The sequence below is a fragment of the Falco rusticolus genome, chromosome 11 (genome assembly GCF_015220075.1).
Source record: "Falco rusticolus isolate bFalRus1 chromosome 11, bFalRus1.pri, whole genome shotgun sequence".
Lineage (NCBI taxonomy): Eukaryota > Metazoa > Chordata > Aves > Falconiformes > Falconidae > Falco > Falco rusticolus.
In genome coordinates, this window is record NC_051197.1 from 19,419,675 (window position 1) to 19,433,491 (window position 13,817).

The following is a 13,817-nucleotide window of genomic DNA, read 5'->3' on the forward strand; positions in this document are numbered from 1 at the left end:
TACACTTGTTTGCATTCCATGGGCGTGGTATGGGAGAGTCAGCATAATTTCCTCCTCCTCTCTACCCGCAGTTCCGTGAGGCAAAGTCAGAAATGTGCTGCTGTTGTACAGGAATAGTGAAAAAACCAGAATTTGCATCTATTTCGTTTTCAATCTGCTTTGAAAATCTGACTCATATAAAAACCCAGATTGGCAGCTACAATAAGCACCCAACCTGCTTATGAGCTTCCTACTAGGTCCTAATTTGCACTTTAAGACGTCCAAATACCTTTGAAAAATACGATCTTTGGTAACCAAAACATACAGACTTTAAAGTTATCTGTCAACAGGCCTGGTTTTCTGACTCGACATCTTCCTATTAAGAAGCCATCAGCAGGTTTCATTGATCCTACCAAAAACTAGTATACATATTCCTGAGCTCCATCTACCGTCTGCCAACCCATGTACAAACACAAAGCAATTCTTTAACGTCTCTCTCATCTTTCCTTCAATTTATTCCCTGGATTGAAAAAAAACCCCACCAAACCAAACATGCATTAATTTCCTTTTCTTCAGAATTACATCACAACTTATAGCCCATATCTTTTTCTCTTTCCTGCTGACTTAGCTGTCATTAGTCTAACTTCAGCTTTGTTGGACAGCGTACAGGAGCTCTCTCACATATAAAAAGATGCCATTAACTCCATCACTAACTTCAGATTTCTGTTTTTGAAAGCCTCCCCAGTCCTGTCAAAGTAAAGTGTTTGCCTGAGATTTACACCAATCCCAAATATAATTCAAAGATAAAATAATTCTGTTACTTCACCAGGGTAAGTGTACACATTTCAAAATCAACTATTCATCTAGAAGTCCTGAATATCCTGAAATACTTCATTTTTATGCAAAGGGAGATTTTGGATGTGTAGCACTCGAAAATAAAACTCACAAGTTGCTTCAGCTCCATCAGAGCTTAGTTTTTCAGAATTCTTTAGCAGCATGTATGGGTTTGAAGAGGCCTGTCTCCCTTCCGCATTTTTGCACAATACACTTTCATGAAGCAAAAGCTGCAAGGTCACCTCAGCTCATACACCTCCTTTTCTACATTTTACTGACGGAACAATCCGAGGGCATGGAGGCAAATGACCTCTGGGTATTCTAGATGGCCAACATAACATTTTTACTCCCTCTTTTTTGTAGGTGCTTAGTTTCTAATGGTATCTGACATACAAAAGTCTCGGACAAATGGGCTCCTTTGACAGCACACATTAACAGATGGCATCCCAACGGAAAGGTACCAATGCTCTTTCTGCTGCTCTTTCCACAGGCCAAACAGTATGTAAACAGTGTGTCTCCAAAAAGAGGCAAGACGTACAGACACACGCAATGTACCAGTCTGACTCTAATTATTGTTTACAGACACAGCTCCAAGAGGTTGGGAGCTTTGCCTCCATGGGCTTTATTAGGAGGAGCACCTGAAATGCTTGTTAATAACCTGCCTTCCACAAGCTATATTCTCACCCCCCCTTGTGGTTCACATGCTTATATACATTTAAACCCCAACTTCAGTAAGGCATTGCTATGAAAGAGTTAAATCTAGATATTTCCGTATCTTAGCTTTTGCTGTTAGTCCATCTTCAAAATTATGAAAAGGATACAACAATATCAAGTAACTATCCTCTTTAAAGCACAGCTCCTTATGGAACAACACTGAAAGCCCAAAATGAATAGAAAAGTATTTCACACAAGAGAGACAGCTGCTCAGCAACAGTTAAGAAAAGATCAACACAAAAGATGGTAGACTGTAGACAGATTTCTGCTGTTACTAACAGTTTAAGTATCTCGCATGAAAAGCGGTAAAATTCTGTGTGACACTCATCCCTTTTGTACATATACACAACTATTCATATATGTATATAAAAGCCTACTGTAAGCAGTAAGAATTCCAGCTGATGCCATCACACAGACAGATGTTTTTCTTCTCTTTGCATCAACTGAAAAAAGTCTTTGCACAGAAATTGAAAACTGAAAGAAAACCAAACTAACTTTATAATAGATTAAGTTTACTCCTTAGTCTCCACTCAAATCTTCAGATCCTTCTCATTATGCATATGGGGTTGGCTCATACCAATACAGAGAAAACGTTCACTACAGATGAGGTAGAAAAAACGGGGCAGGACGATATAATTTGGCACTTTTCTCTCTTTGCCATAGGTACCGCTTTTGTGGGAAATGGCATGATCTTTCCTGGCGGTGTGAGGCAATACAGTGCCAACTGCGATGCAATGAATTGGGTCCAGGATGACACGTTGGCTTAATTCCGTACAGAAAAGCACTGTTTGTCAGAAATTATCAGTCACTTCAACAATCACAGTGTCTGACAGAAGATACAATAGCTCTGTTTACAGCAAAAAAGGATCACAAATCAAGGTGAACCAAGCAATGTCTTAGAAGTAAAAACTACCCTTTTTTCTCTCTTTGAAAACTAAGTGCATGTCACCATTTACTAGCGTTTTCTTTCACTGACACCGTCATTTTGACTTGGGAATATTATCAATAGCAACATATAACTGTCAACACGTGAGAGCCACAGGCATTATTATTTTGGAGAAAAAGGGTAATTCATTTAAAACCAAGTTTCACAAGATTGCTAGAGACAAAATAAGAACATTTCTTTGCACCTCAAAACTTGTATCCCGTGTTTCAGATTCAGACCTTTCCAGCTTATGTTTCTCATTTGTGAATAAGGCTTGACAGTAGTTACTGATCATCGAACAAAGATCTTGAAAAGATCGACTAAGTAATTACTGCCACTAGGATTACTACTGGTTCCAAGGAAATTAGTGCAAAGTAATTTTACAGATAGTTTTCAACTCAAAGCTCAGTGCAGTCTCAGTGTATATGTAGTGGCTTTTCATGGCTCCAGATCACACATAATTTAAGAGTTAATGAGGAATAATACAAGAAGTAGAACGCAGATATTAACAGGGTTGAATTCATGATAGGACAAATATAAGATTAACTCTTCACACGCGAATAGAAAGCATGCGTGCCGCTCTAAGAATTACCAACATTTTAGATTTACCCAAGCATACTCAGCATTACAGATGGTGCTTCATAAGCAAAATTCCCTGAACTCCCTTTCAGTATCAGGAAAAGGGAATGCAAGAGCCACTGCTATAAGACTTCACAACACAGGCCAGAATAATTAGAGAGCCACTATCCGTTTGACTGAATTAATATGAGGATTATCATTCATAAAGAAAAAAAAATCCCTCCTCCAAGTATGCTGGAAAAAACCCCAACCACCAAACGAACCATGCCTCCCCGCCTCCCCACCCACCCCCCAAATAACCCAGATCTTAGAGCTAATCAGGTCATTCAGAATTAGGGGCTGAGAATGAACAGAAAGCCCCAAACAGTAACAAGCTAACTCAGGAATCTCTCTACTAGCAAACCAGGAACTAGGACAGTAGGCTGAAAAGTGCATTGTCTTGCAGAGTTGTAGAATCGTACTTCTAAGCTGGTGTTTCAGTAAATACGCAGGATTTTATTCATCACTTTGCACCCAAACGATTAGAGAACTGCTGACTCATCTTTTCAGAGACTAGGCTGTTGGTCAAACAAAATTCAACAGGACAAAATACTGAAACTTGGGTGTAAGGTTCCATCACTAATTACAGATAATTGCATTCTATCAAATAAAACAAGTTTTCATTAACTCCAAATAAACAGGGCAAGATTCTCATAATTATTTTAGGGGAATTAACTACTTGAGAGCTGCTGAATTTCAATTACATATGTAACTCCTTAAGACTTTTCAAATTTCCCTAGGCTGAAAGCTTTTAGGAATAACTTAAAGAAATATTTACCCCTTCTAAGTAGAGAAAGTGCACGTGTTGTAAGAAACAAGCCTGGAATAAGCCTGAAGAAAAAAATTCTACTATCCAGAACCTGACCACTACCAAAACAGGATTTTAAAAGTGTAAGACAAGATAGTTTGTCCAACTTACTGCAAAAGTCAAAACTTATCCCACTAGAAAATTAAATCAAGATAACAAAGAAGAGATGGACAAAGAAAAAAAAAAAATCACCTGTACATGCAAAAAAGATGACTTACATCACATTTTAGGAAAAACTTATCCACAGTAACGCTGAAAAGACCATCAGACTAATCCAGTTTGGGAGGTAGAACAGATTATCTTGGGAAGGTATGGAATCTCTTTGCTGGAGATTTTGAACAAATCTGAACATTAGCCTAACAATCTCAGCGACAACCCAACAAATTTCTCAAGTTCCCTCTAGGGTCTACTTCTATAACCTAGTGGCAGGGAGAATCTTTCCCCCCATTCTGTGCCTCTGGAGAAAAAAAAGCAACCAACTTCCAACAGTCAGGCTACAGACTAATTAAATTATTATGAAAAACTCGATTAAAAAAAATACACTTACAGTGTTGTTTTCTCCAGCAGAGGGCAGTGTAGGACTAGCAACTGCCTGTCGAGCATCAACCCTGACCGTTCTCATCGTGAAACAGATAAAAGAGGTTTAGATTAGCTCTAACAGGATCTTAACTTTGTGAATTATACAGCTTTATACAAGAGGCAATTGCTGTGGAGTGATGTCTGTGACGCTTTGGTTCCTACTACGCAGAAAAACATGGGAAAAAAGGTAAATATCTCTGACTGAAAATCACTGACACCAATAACAATCTTTGAGTTGGATGACAAATCTGTAATGACAGAGACGTGTACAGTCGAAGTCAGCTGAATGGGCATACTCCTCCTCAACAAAACACATTTCATCTGATAATTATACCTTCTGCAATCGGTTGTCCTTGCTGCAGTTGCAAAAAGGGGCAAAAAGAAAAAACGCTAGCAGTTCAAAAAGAACCTGCTGATCATTTGGTGCCTTAGTGTCAGGCATTCCTCCAGGCTCACATACTTAATGTGTAACACTGTCAGACAGCGCAGAAAGCCAACAACCTTTCTGCTCACAAGTCACAACTCGTATCTCAACAGGCAAGTCTCCACAGAGGAGCTATGCGCAGCAGCTCATGAACTGTAGTTGGCCACTTTTCCAGTGGGGTGGGGATCTCTCTAATATATTTCCGTGTCTAAAAAAGGCTCCTTGCAATGAAATTTCAACCTCATCAGGAAGAATTCTTTCCCAAACTGTGACTACTTATCATGCTGACACAGTTATTTTCTTTCCCCTGAACCTTCTCAAACATACATACAAATTTGTTTTTGATAGTACTCTTACTGTATTACCTTCCTGGCACAGCATTAGAATGATGACAGTCAAACACCCACACGTACACTTGGATTGGCATCCCCGATATTATAAATTTGTGCAATTAACTATATGAACTATCAATAAACCTCATCACCTGATCGAAGTTCCCTGAAGTTGAATTAAACCCACAAAATATTGCCCTATCTTGCAAAACTACAGGTAACAACCAACACATTGGAATGCCATCAAAATTTTATTTTTAGTCGCGCTCCCAAAAGCCATGAATAACAATAATTTTTGTGAGTTTGCTTTCTAACAAAATCAAGGAGGAGTAAAAATAGAGAAAAAAATAAACATTATGGGGCCAAGAAAAACAAGAATCCTTCAGCAGAATTTCACAGAGGAATAATGTTTTTCTGAGCTGTAAACTTCCTCAGACCAGTGACAGTTTTTTCAAGTCTGAATCTAAATATAAACTTCCCTCATGACCACACTGAGCAGACAGTCAGTCACAAATTCTATTTTTCCACTAATAGATTAAAATACAACTCCAAAATCTCAGGCCATAATAATACTCAACTCATCGCTGATAAATATTTCTGTAATTATTAGTACTATATCCACAGGAAATGCTTGAAAGGTTTCCAGCCTTAATGATTGCAACAGAGACTTCTGTTAAAAGATCTTGAAGTATTTATAGTGAATAGGAATGGGACAGAAAGCTATCTTTAGTTCACATGAATTTGATCAAAATGGCTCACAAAAAGTTCTCTGACACACTCAAATCTGCCAGCACTTGATCCTTTCTCCCCTGCAGGAGTCTGTTCTGTGGATGTGCAGACTCAGGGTGTGGGAAGAACCTGCTGAGACTACCAATGGATCTATTATTTGGCTCATAAAACTTCTAAAAATCTCACAGAATGTACAACGTGCTATTGTTTCCGTAAATCTCTTTCATGACTTGGTTAGCAGCCTGACTCAAAGCAGTCTGGCCTGTTTTCACTTCTACCATAAAAGGGTTTTTTGAAAGAGCCATTTAACTGTGACCATGGTTTCAGCAACGCTGTGAGGACAAAGGAAGGGTTGAAGCCACATGGACACTTCAGTACTCAGACTCCAGCAAATAAGGACTTTTTTTTTCCCCCCCTCCTTAGAACTTTCTTTTGCATAATTAGCTCTCTTTATATACTGAATGAACTAACACATCAATATTCAAGATGCGGGAAACTGCCATTTGTGAGATGTAATTTAAAGTATTAGAAACCATAGTGCACCTACAGAGAGTGTTTTCTAAAAAACACCTTCAGAGGATTAATTTTGTAGTCAGCGCTTTCTGTCTTGAACAAAATAAAAGAGGAGAAAGAAATTATTTTGCCTTTCCTCCGTCCAGAGTATTTCTAGATACAAGAAATTCTTTCTATTACTTTTAGTCACCAGATTCTAGCAAGGAAAAGTTTGTATAAAAAGCAAATTGATACACTCAGTTTCCAAGTTTACCATCAGTCTCTCTACTCTACACAGCAACACCTGCTTGTAGTCACTACTGCCACAGTAAACATGATATTCTTTTCACTGTGAAACAGAGCACGCAACCGAAAAAATAACCACGTTACTTTTCCTCAAACCTGAATGAATTTTTTACATTCTATTTACAGTAGAGTCTAGTTCTGAAGAGATGTTGATCACTCCCCAAGCAGGAGCATGTTCTTAACAAGTATTAATTATCTTTCTTTTGGGACTCACAAGAACTCAAGTAGCACACTCGCATCACTGCAGAAACGGTGCTAATTTGCAGCTGTGAAGCTGCAAAATCAGCTGTGACCAGCTTCCCTTTTTAACATTACTTTTTTAAATCTTGCTAGTTCAAAACGAGCTGCTTGTCTTGGAGTTGAAGGAGACTAGGTATGCCTGCGTGGCCTGATAAAGCGGGTCGGTTTTGCGGATGGCACACATTTCATCGCACTGGATCCTTCAAAACAGCCAGCTACAATTAGCATGCTCGGGAGCAGCAAGAGTGGGGCTGCTCCCTAAGGGAAGGCGATCTGGGAGCACTGGGAGGGCAACACGCTCACCAGCAAGGTGCAGTCCCACAGCACCCAGACACAAGCAAGCTGAGCAGGGTGATGACACCAACGGGTCCTATCGCAGTCCAGTGAGCCTCACCTGAGACTGGGTAACAGCCCAGACCCGAGGTCCATCCACAGCACCCCAGCACCCGGGCTAGGGGCAGGCAGGCATAAGGCACAGCTCAGGCAGAGCCTGAAGGCTGCAGTCTGAGCTTAAATGCAGCACTTGGTCAGTGGGTGTGGGTGGAGGTCCTGGGGCTGGTCAGGACACTTACGGTCAATTAGTGCTTTCAGGGCTTGGATGTCGTATGCTTTGCTTGGGACTGTAAGTCGGGTAGAATCACTAGCAGCCAGATTACTCCAATACAACTTAAAACTAGTGTCACGTACTACTTTCAAAATAATGCAATTTTTTATAAGGCAGATTAATCCAAAGTCTCTCTTCTCTTTACAGTCTAAACAGCAAGATGAGAGAAACAAGAATCAGTATCAAGACTTTGTGTACAATTAGCTTGTTATAGTGTTAGTTTTGATGTATGCTTGATATACCATATGTGCTCAATATTCAAGTTTGTGTTTTCAGTCAGTCAATCAAGACTTCTCTGCCTAAAGACAAAACTAACTATATTTTCCTGTGCATCAAAAATATGAATCTGTCTCACAGAACTTTGGTATCCTGAATCAGCAAAACAGAACTCCCAAAAGCACTCTTTGGTTTTTTTCTCCCTCTTCTCTTACTATCTCTTCTTCATTTAAAGGGTTGGGTTTTTTTCACCACTGAAGCAACATCTGTCAAAGCCTACCCAACTGGCACCAACCCCACTTGCTTAAACTACATATACACACATTATACGTGAAATAGACCTGTGCAAATGGCAATAATGGTACAAGCACAGTGAGATTCTGCAGAAATGTATTCTTTCAGCTTTATAACTTGATGCTGGTGCTCGTCAGCTTATACCTGACTTAAAACTGCCATCACAATTTATTCAAGGAGCTGAAAAATTTATAAACATTAATATAATGGTTACCATAAGGTAAGTTATAGAAGACAATGAACACATACTTGCTGAAACTTAAGCCAAATAAGGTGGTTCCAAGAATCTGTTGTTACAAATTCAGGTACATCTTTTACATTCATAGTAAACTTATAATAAATTATTGATGAGAATCCTCCTTTATTTGGCATTAATGGTAATTTTTTGTGTAAGAATACATTTCTGGAATCAGTTTTGTTAGTAACCTGGACTTTTACAGTAAAGAAATGTTTTTAGGGGCTATATTTATTAGAAAGCAATTTCTGCCTATTTTTTGAAGTTGTAGTTTAAGATTTCTTATCTAGAATTCCTGTTATAATATCATTGAACTGGGGACCAGACTCACAGTTGACTAAGGTAGTGATATGGACAGAAAAAAACTGAAAAAGAGAAAAAAGGGAATGGTAACCCTTGTGTTCTCCCTCGTAAGTCTCTTTTCCCCAGGCTTTCCTCCCCAACATCAAAGTTTTAATAACTAAGCTTAGCACCACTGCTATTGACAAGAGTCCAAGACAAGCTTCTACTAGAAAAGTTGAAAAGATCAGAAACCACATTTATAATATAGAACTTGCTGCAACAAGACAAGACACACATATTGATGAACTGGCACGTAAAACCTCTGCCTTCTACTTGGCCATATTATTAAAACTGTAAAAACACACTCTGCACAGCATAGTGCACGAGACACAGTAAATTAAATAGAGCAATTAACATGTCCACCGCTTTTGTTGCCTTTGGCATCCCCTCTTCTACAGCACTCTTCAGAAGGCTCTTGGCCTTCTCTATTTTGACTACTTCACCATATTCCGACTTCAGGCCGGGACCGAGGCCAGGGGCCTTGCAACACCAAGCTGTTTAGAGCAGAATTCCAGCAGCAGTCCTCAAAGTCCTTTGGCAGCCCCTTTTCCATGGACCTTTGTGTTCTGCTCTTCTCCTTTTCTTCTTCCAAACCCTAGTTCCTACCTCCACCCCAACCCCAGGCAGAAAGTCCAGCAAAAGAAGACCCCTCCACTCTTTCAGGCAAATTAATTCTCAGCACTTTCCTTTCATAGTCCCTTCTCGACACTGCATTACAGTCTCCTAGTTTACTACTTTGATCAACCTGAACCCTAACCTGGGCTCCTCTCCATTCCTATCAACACCCACCAAGGGAATTCCAGCAGCAGAACCCACCTGACTGGCTCTCCTCTGCCTTTTCCTCACCTGAAGCCTCACCTGTAGCAGAAATTCAGGTGTCTGAGAAATTCAGGCTGTCCACATGAACAGCTACAGAAATATCCTACATTCAAGGATAACCTGTGTTTATCAGACACTTCTCAGAAGATTACAGTCTTCTAAAAGACAGGTAACAGAGTCCAACAATTAAAGAAGCCCATTGTTGAGAGACATGACATAGAAGCCAGATTCTTTCAAGGTTCTGAGAAATAACGTTCACTTAAATGAAACATGTTGAAAGGTACTAATTCCATGGAAATTACAGCACTGCAAGAGAATCCCCAGTAAAGAATCACATCCCCAAGGCTTCTTCCAAAGTCTCTATATTGCCAATCCAGGACTGATTTTTGAATAAAACTTATGAATGCTCCAGAGTTTTTTATTTAGAAATATATTTTTCTACGTATACTTTTTTCCCAGCACTCTGATCTCGTACAAAAGGAAAACAGAACTTAAAATTTTGCCAGGATTCCAGTTACTTTTTGGACCAGAAGTGAATTTTTAGCTGTAATTTCAGTAAGTATATTGCTAAAACCATAAACCAAAATCTGACATTTTCATGATCCTTTTCAAATGTGTTCCTTTACTTGCCCAGAAATCCATAAGCAAGAAATAGAGATTCTTTTAATCTGTTAATAAAGGCAAGGTAACTGAAAGGAGGCCTCAGTATAAAAAATGCAACCTACCTCCAAAGCACAATGCTCACAAGTATTTCACTGAAACATACAGAAAACAGTCTGAGATATATATATATATATATAAAATCAGTTTTCCTATAGCAAAAGATAGATAGAAGCACTATTTATCTACAAATGGCTGGAAATACTCTGGCAGTGCTGGTTATATACAAAATAAAATATCTTAAGGGTAAGAAATGGCACCTTACCTTAACATATTCCAAGGTAGGATCCAGAATATTCTGATCTCTGCAAGAAAACGGGACATGGAGGAAGGAAGAAAGGACACAAAAACAAACAAACAAAAAAAACACAAATGGTGAGTCCAAATATAATCTCAAACTGAAGAGATGCATTCATATGAGCAGTAGGGTACTAGGTCATGTTAAAATCTTCATTGAAAACTGTGTGTTATAGCTAGATGGCCTATGCTACCTAGCTTTTAACAAATATATAACTAACTGATTTCTTCTAGAACGTTAGGTAGCGGAACCACTAGTAATTAATTTGGGAAATAAAAGTTAATTATACACTTTTAAGCAAATAAAAATAATATTGAAATTTCAACAAATGGCTGAAAATACTTATATACAACTTAAAACATCTGAAATCAAGTTAGGAAAGCTCTCCCAATGGCTTCTAAACGTATTTTTCTGCTTGTATGTCTTCCCTTTGAAAGGGCATTGCTAACACAAGAAAACAGGAAGCAAAACATTCACTTTTTATATAAAAAAGGCAAAGAATTAATAGATTTGCAATAGTAGAATGTTTCCTTTTATGATTGGAGAAATACATCTGGTTATTGCACTCTTTTAAAAAGTTCTCAAAATTATCATAATTTCAACATTGCAATTACTTGAAAGCCAGATAATCAAGTTATTGCCCTGTTTTAAAGAGAAAAGATCTCTTTGCAGGTTTTCCATACATACAGATGGCAAAGAGCACATAAGCCCAAGTGAAGAGCACTGCAATGAATTACAACTCTTTCCGTGAACAGAAATAAAAATAAGCACATACTTTCAAAGGCTTTTATATATTTGTTTTTGCTTGAGAGCTAGCAGGTTAACAGAGTTTGCAGTACACGACTGGATGCTTTCTACAGAACCTGAGGTGACATACATGGTGCTCCCTTAAATACAAACGTGTAACAGGCACAATGAAAACCTTGCACACTTAACAGAGATCAGGAGCTTGTTACAGCAAGCAAGTTTGCCACGTGGACAGCACATGTCCCATACATTTAGAAGAAGAATCCTGTTTGGTGGAAGTTGTTACAATGGTGTAACTGGAAACATAACAAGCAGCTTCAGATATATAGACACTGGGTTACACTGGAATCAACCATTTCTAAACTCTCTCCGTGGTTTTGAAAATGTAACTGTGTATTATCTGAAACAAAGTTATTATTTTAGACTCAGTTTTCAGTCTGGTTCCCTAATAGCTTTTAATGCTGAATGTCTACTCAAAGGCAAAACGGAGCCTTCCCACTTCTTAGCCCTGCCCATAAAGGATGGTACTAGATTACTGTTTTGCACTACCTCAATTACTTACCAAGGGGTCAAGTTCCATTCACAGCTTAGTTTTTTTAAAAAACAACCAACAATGCTGCTAAATTAAATGGAAATCAAATTTGGACCATTTGAAACTCTTTCTTAGCCAATATACAAAGAACAGGCAGCTTGGTAACTGTACACGCATGAACTATGTACAAGCATACCAGAGAAAACACAAGTAAAGCACAGAGGAAAAAGAAAAAGGAAGTTTCTAAAAAGAAAGTTTTCTTTCTCAACACTTTGCAATTTGACTGGGGGGAAAAAAAATCCCATTCTTAACCAGTTCAGCAAAGTCATTAACCATAGCTGAACTCTTCTCACATTCAAATGATCTGTGGCAACTTGTGCCAGTACCAAATGCTTCTGAAAAACTTTGCAGTTCAGTTCTTCACTTGCCTGTGGAATTTTTCAAGACAAAGACTCTACCAGCACTGCATACGCTGTGCACGCTCCAAAAGAACAAACTTGAGCAATAAGGCTAACAACTAGTTCACTTGCTTGCTTTGGCAGTGAGCACATTTTGTTACAGTCTGCATTTACAAACTCCGCTCCTGCAGACTACCTGTGCTACAGACTCCACTGTTCCCACCATCAGATACAAGACAAAAGATCTTTAGGACACATCAAGTCAAAGCAAAATGAAAGAGGCAGAAAAGCTTTAAGACAAAACACTCTATTTACTACTATATAAAGCGGGAAATCCAGAAGAGCTAGGGAAAGAAATGACCTACGTTTCCTTCACCATCCACATGACAAAAGTGCTTTGAAAATTTTGGCTTTAGGAAATGCAAGGTGTAACAAATCTCTTCACAAGAACTATAATATTTAATCCGGTAGACTTCCACAACAAAATGTAGGAAACCCTGCAATTCACCACAAGCACAGGTTATACATGAAGATGTTTATGTTGCAGCCCTATGCAGCTTGGACACCTTTCTCCTACCAGATCTACACCTCTCTCTCCAACTTCCCTTGTTGTCTAAGTCTTCATCTTTGCACAATTTTTTTGAAGTTATTTTAAAGGAATGGTAACTTCCATTGATGTGTAGTAACTAATAGTAAAGATTAAACTGCTGCATTTTCCTGTCATTCGATTCCACCATCATACTGACACATTATATGCAGAAAAACAGATTAAGCTGTTAGCCTAAATAACTAGGAACCAACCAAATGACTAGATCACAAAACTAACTCCTAATTTCAGCGTGCTCTTAGTAGCGATGATGTGCTCCTTTATGCCATATGCTCCCAGCAAAGGAAATCTATGTCAGGAACCTAAGAAAAATATAAAGCACTTATTTACCTTTCCATTTTCCCTCTCAAGGAATCTTAAAAAAAATGGTGAACCCACATACTTACTTCTTGTATTATATAATTTGCAGAAGAAAACTGATACTTTTAGATAACTACCAGATCAGATGAAAGGTACTCGCAAGCTCTGCCATCTCTCAATTCAACTGAAGGTTTGTTTCAATAATACTAAGTTCTTCATCTTTCATCAGATATTATTACACTTCAAGTAATGCTAATGTTTGTCTTCACAATGTGCTTAATTTTACAGCTGTATTCATTTGCATCTGTTTACCTACAACATGTATTAGAGTCTGCACGTAAGTCAACCATTACTGTGTAAACTGTGGGTTCACAGATTGCATTTTATTACACATTTTGGCTTCCTAATAATCAGATAAGCCTTACTTCCATTCAGATAAAAAAAAGCACATTTAATGCAGAAAGATGTCACCTGGAATAGATAAGTTTTCAGAACACCTCAAAGGCACGGTGTTGCGTAAGGGCTGCAGTAGGACATGCAGTATTGACTTCACGCTCTTTTCGTAACTCACTCTGTCACTGAAAGGAATTTAAGAACAGGATGCAAACACACTCCCACATTCATTTCAGGTATTCACATTGCTGCCAGACTCTTTATCACCTCATTTCATGACAAAACAAAATTCCCTTTCCAGGATTTTCTTGCTCATAGGAGGGGGAAAAAACCAGGCACCTGACTTGACACATGTTCTCCTGAGTAGCGCAAGTCCTCTGTTGACCCTCTTC

At 38.6% G+C, this 13,817-nt stretch overlaps 1 protein-coding gene across 6 annotated transcripts in view; it reads right to left on the minus strand.

Annotated features, from left to right (window-relative positions):
- Window positions 1-13,817, minus strand: part of BCAR3 (BCAR3 adaptor protein, NSP family member) — a 115,444-nt gene that overhangs the window by 27,507 nt on the left and 74,120 nt on the right. For all 6 annotated transcript variants that reach the window (XM_037403848.1, XM_037403847.1, XM_037403850.1 and 3 more), the window contains one exon: window positions 10,416-10,455. In XM_037403848.1, the coding sequence (XP_037259745.1) occupies window positions 10,416-10,455 (40 nt within the window). The remainder of the gene's footprint in view (window positions 1-10,415; window positions 10,456-13,817) is intronic.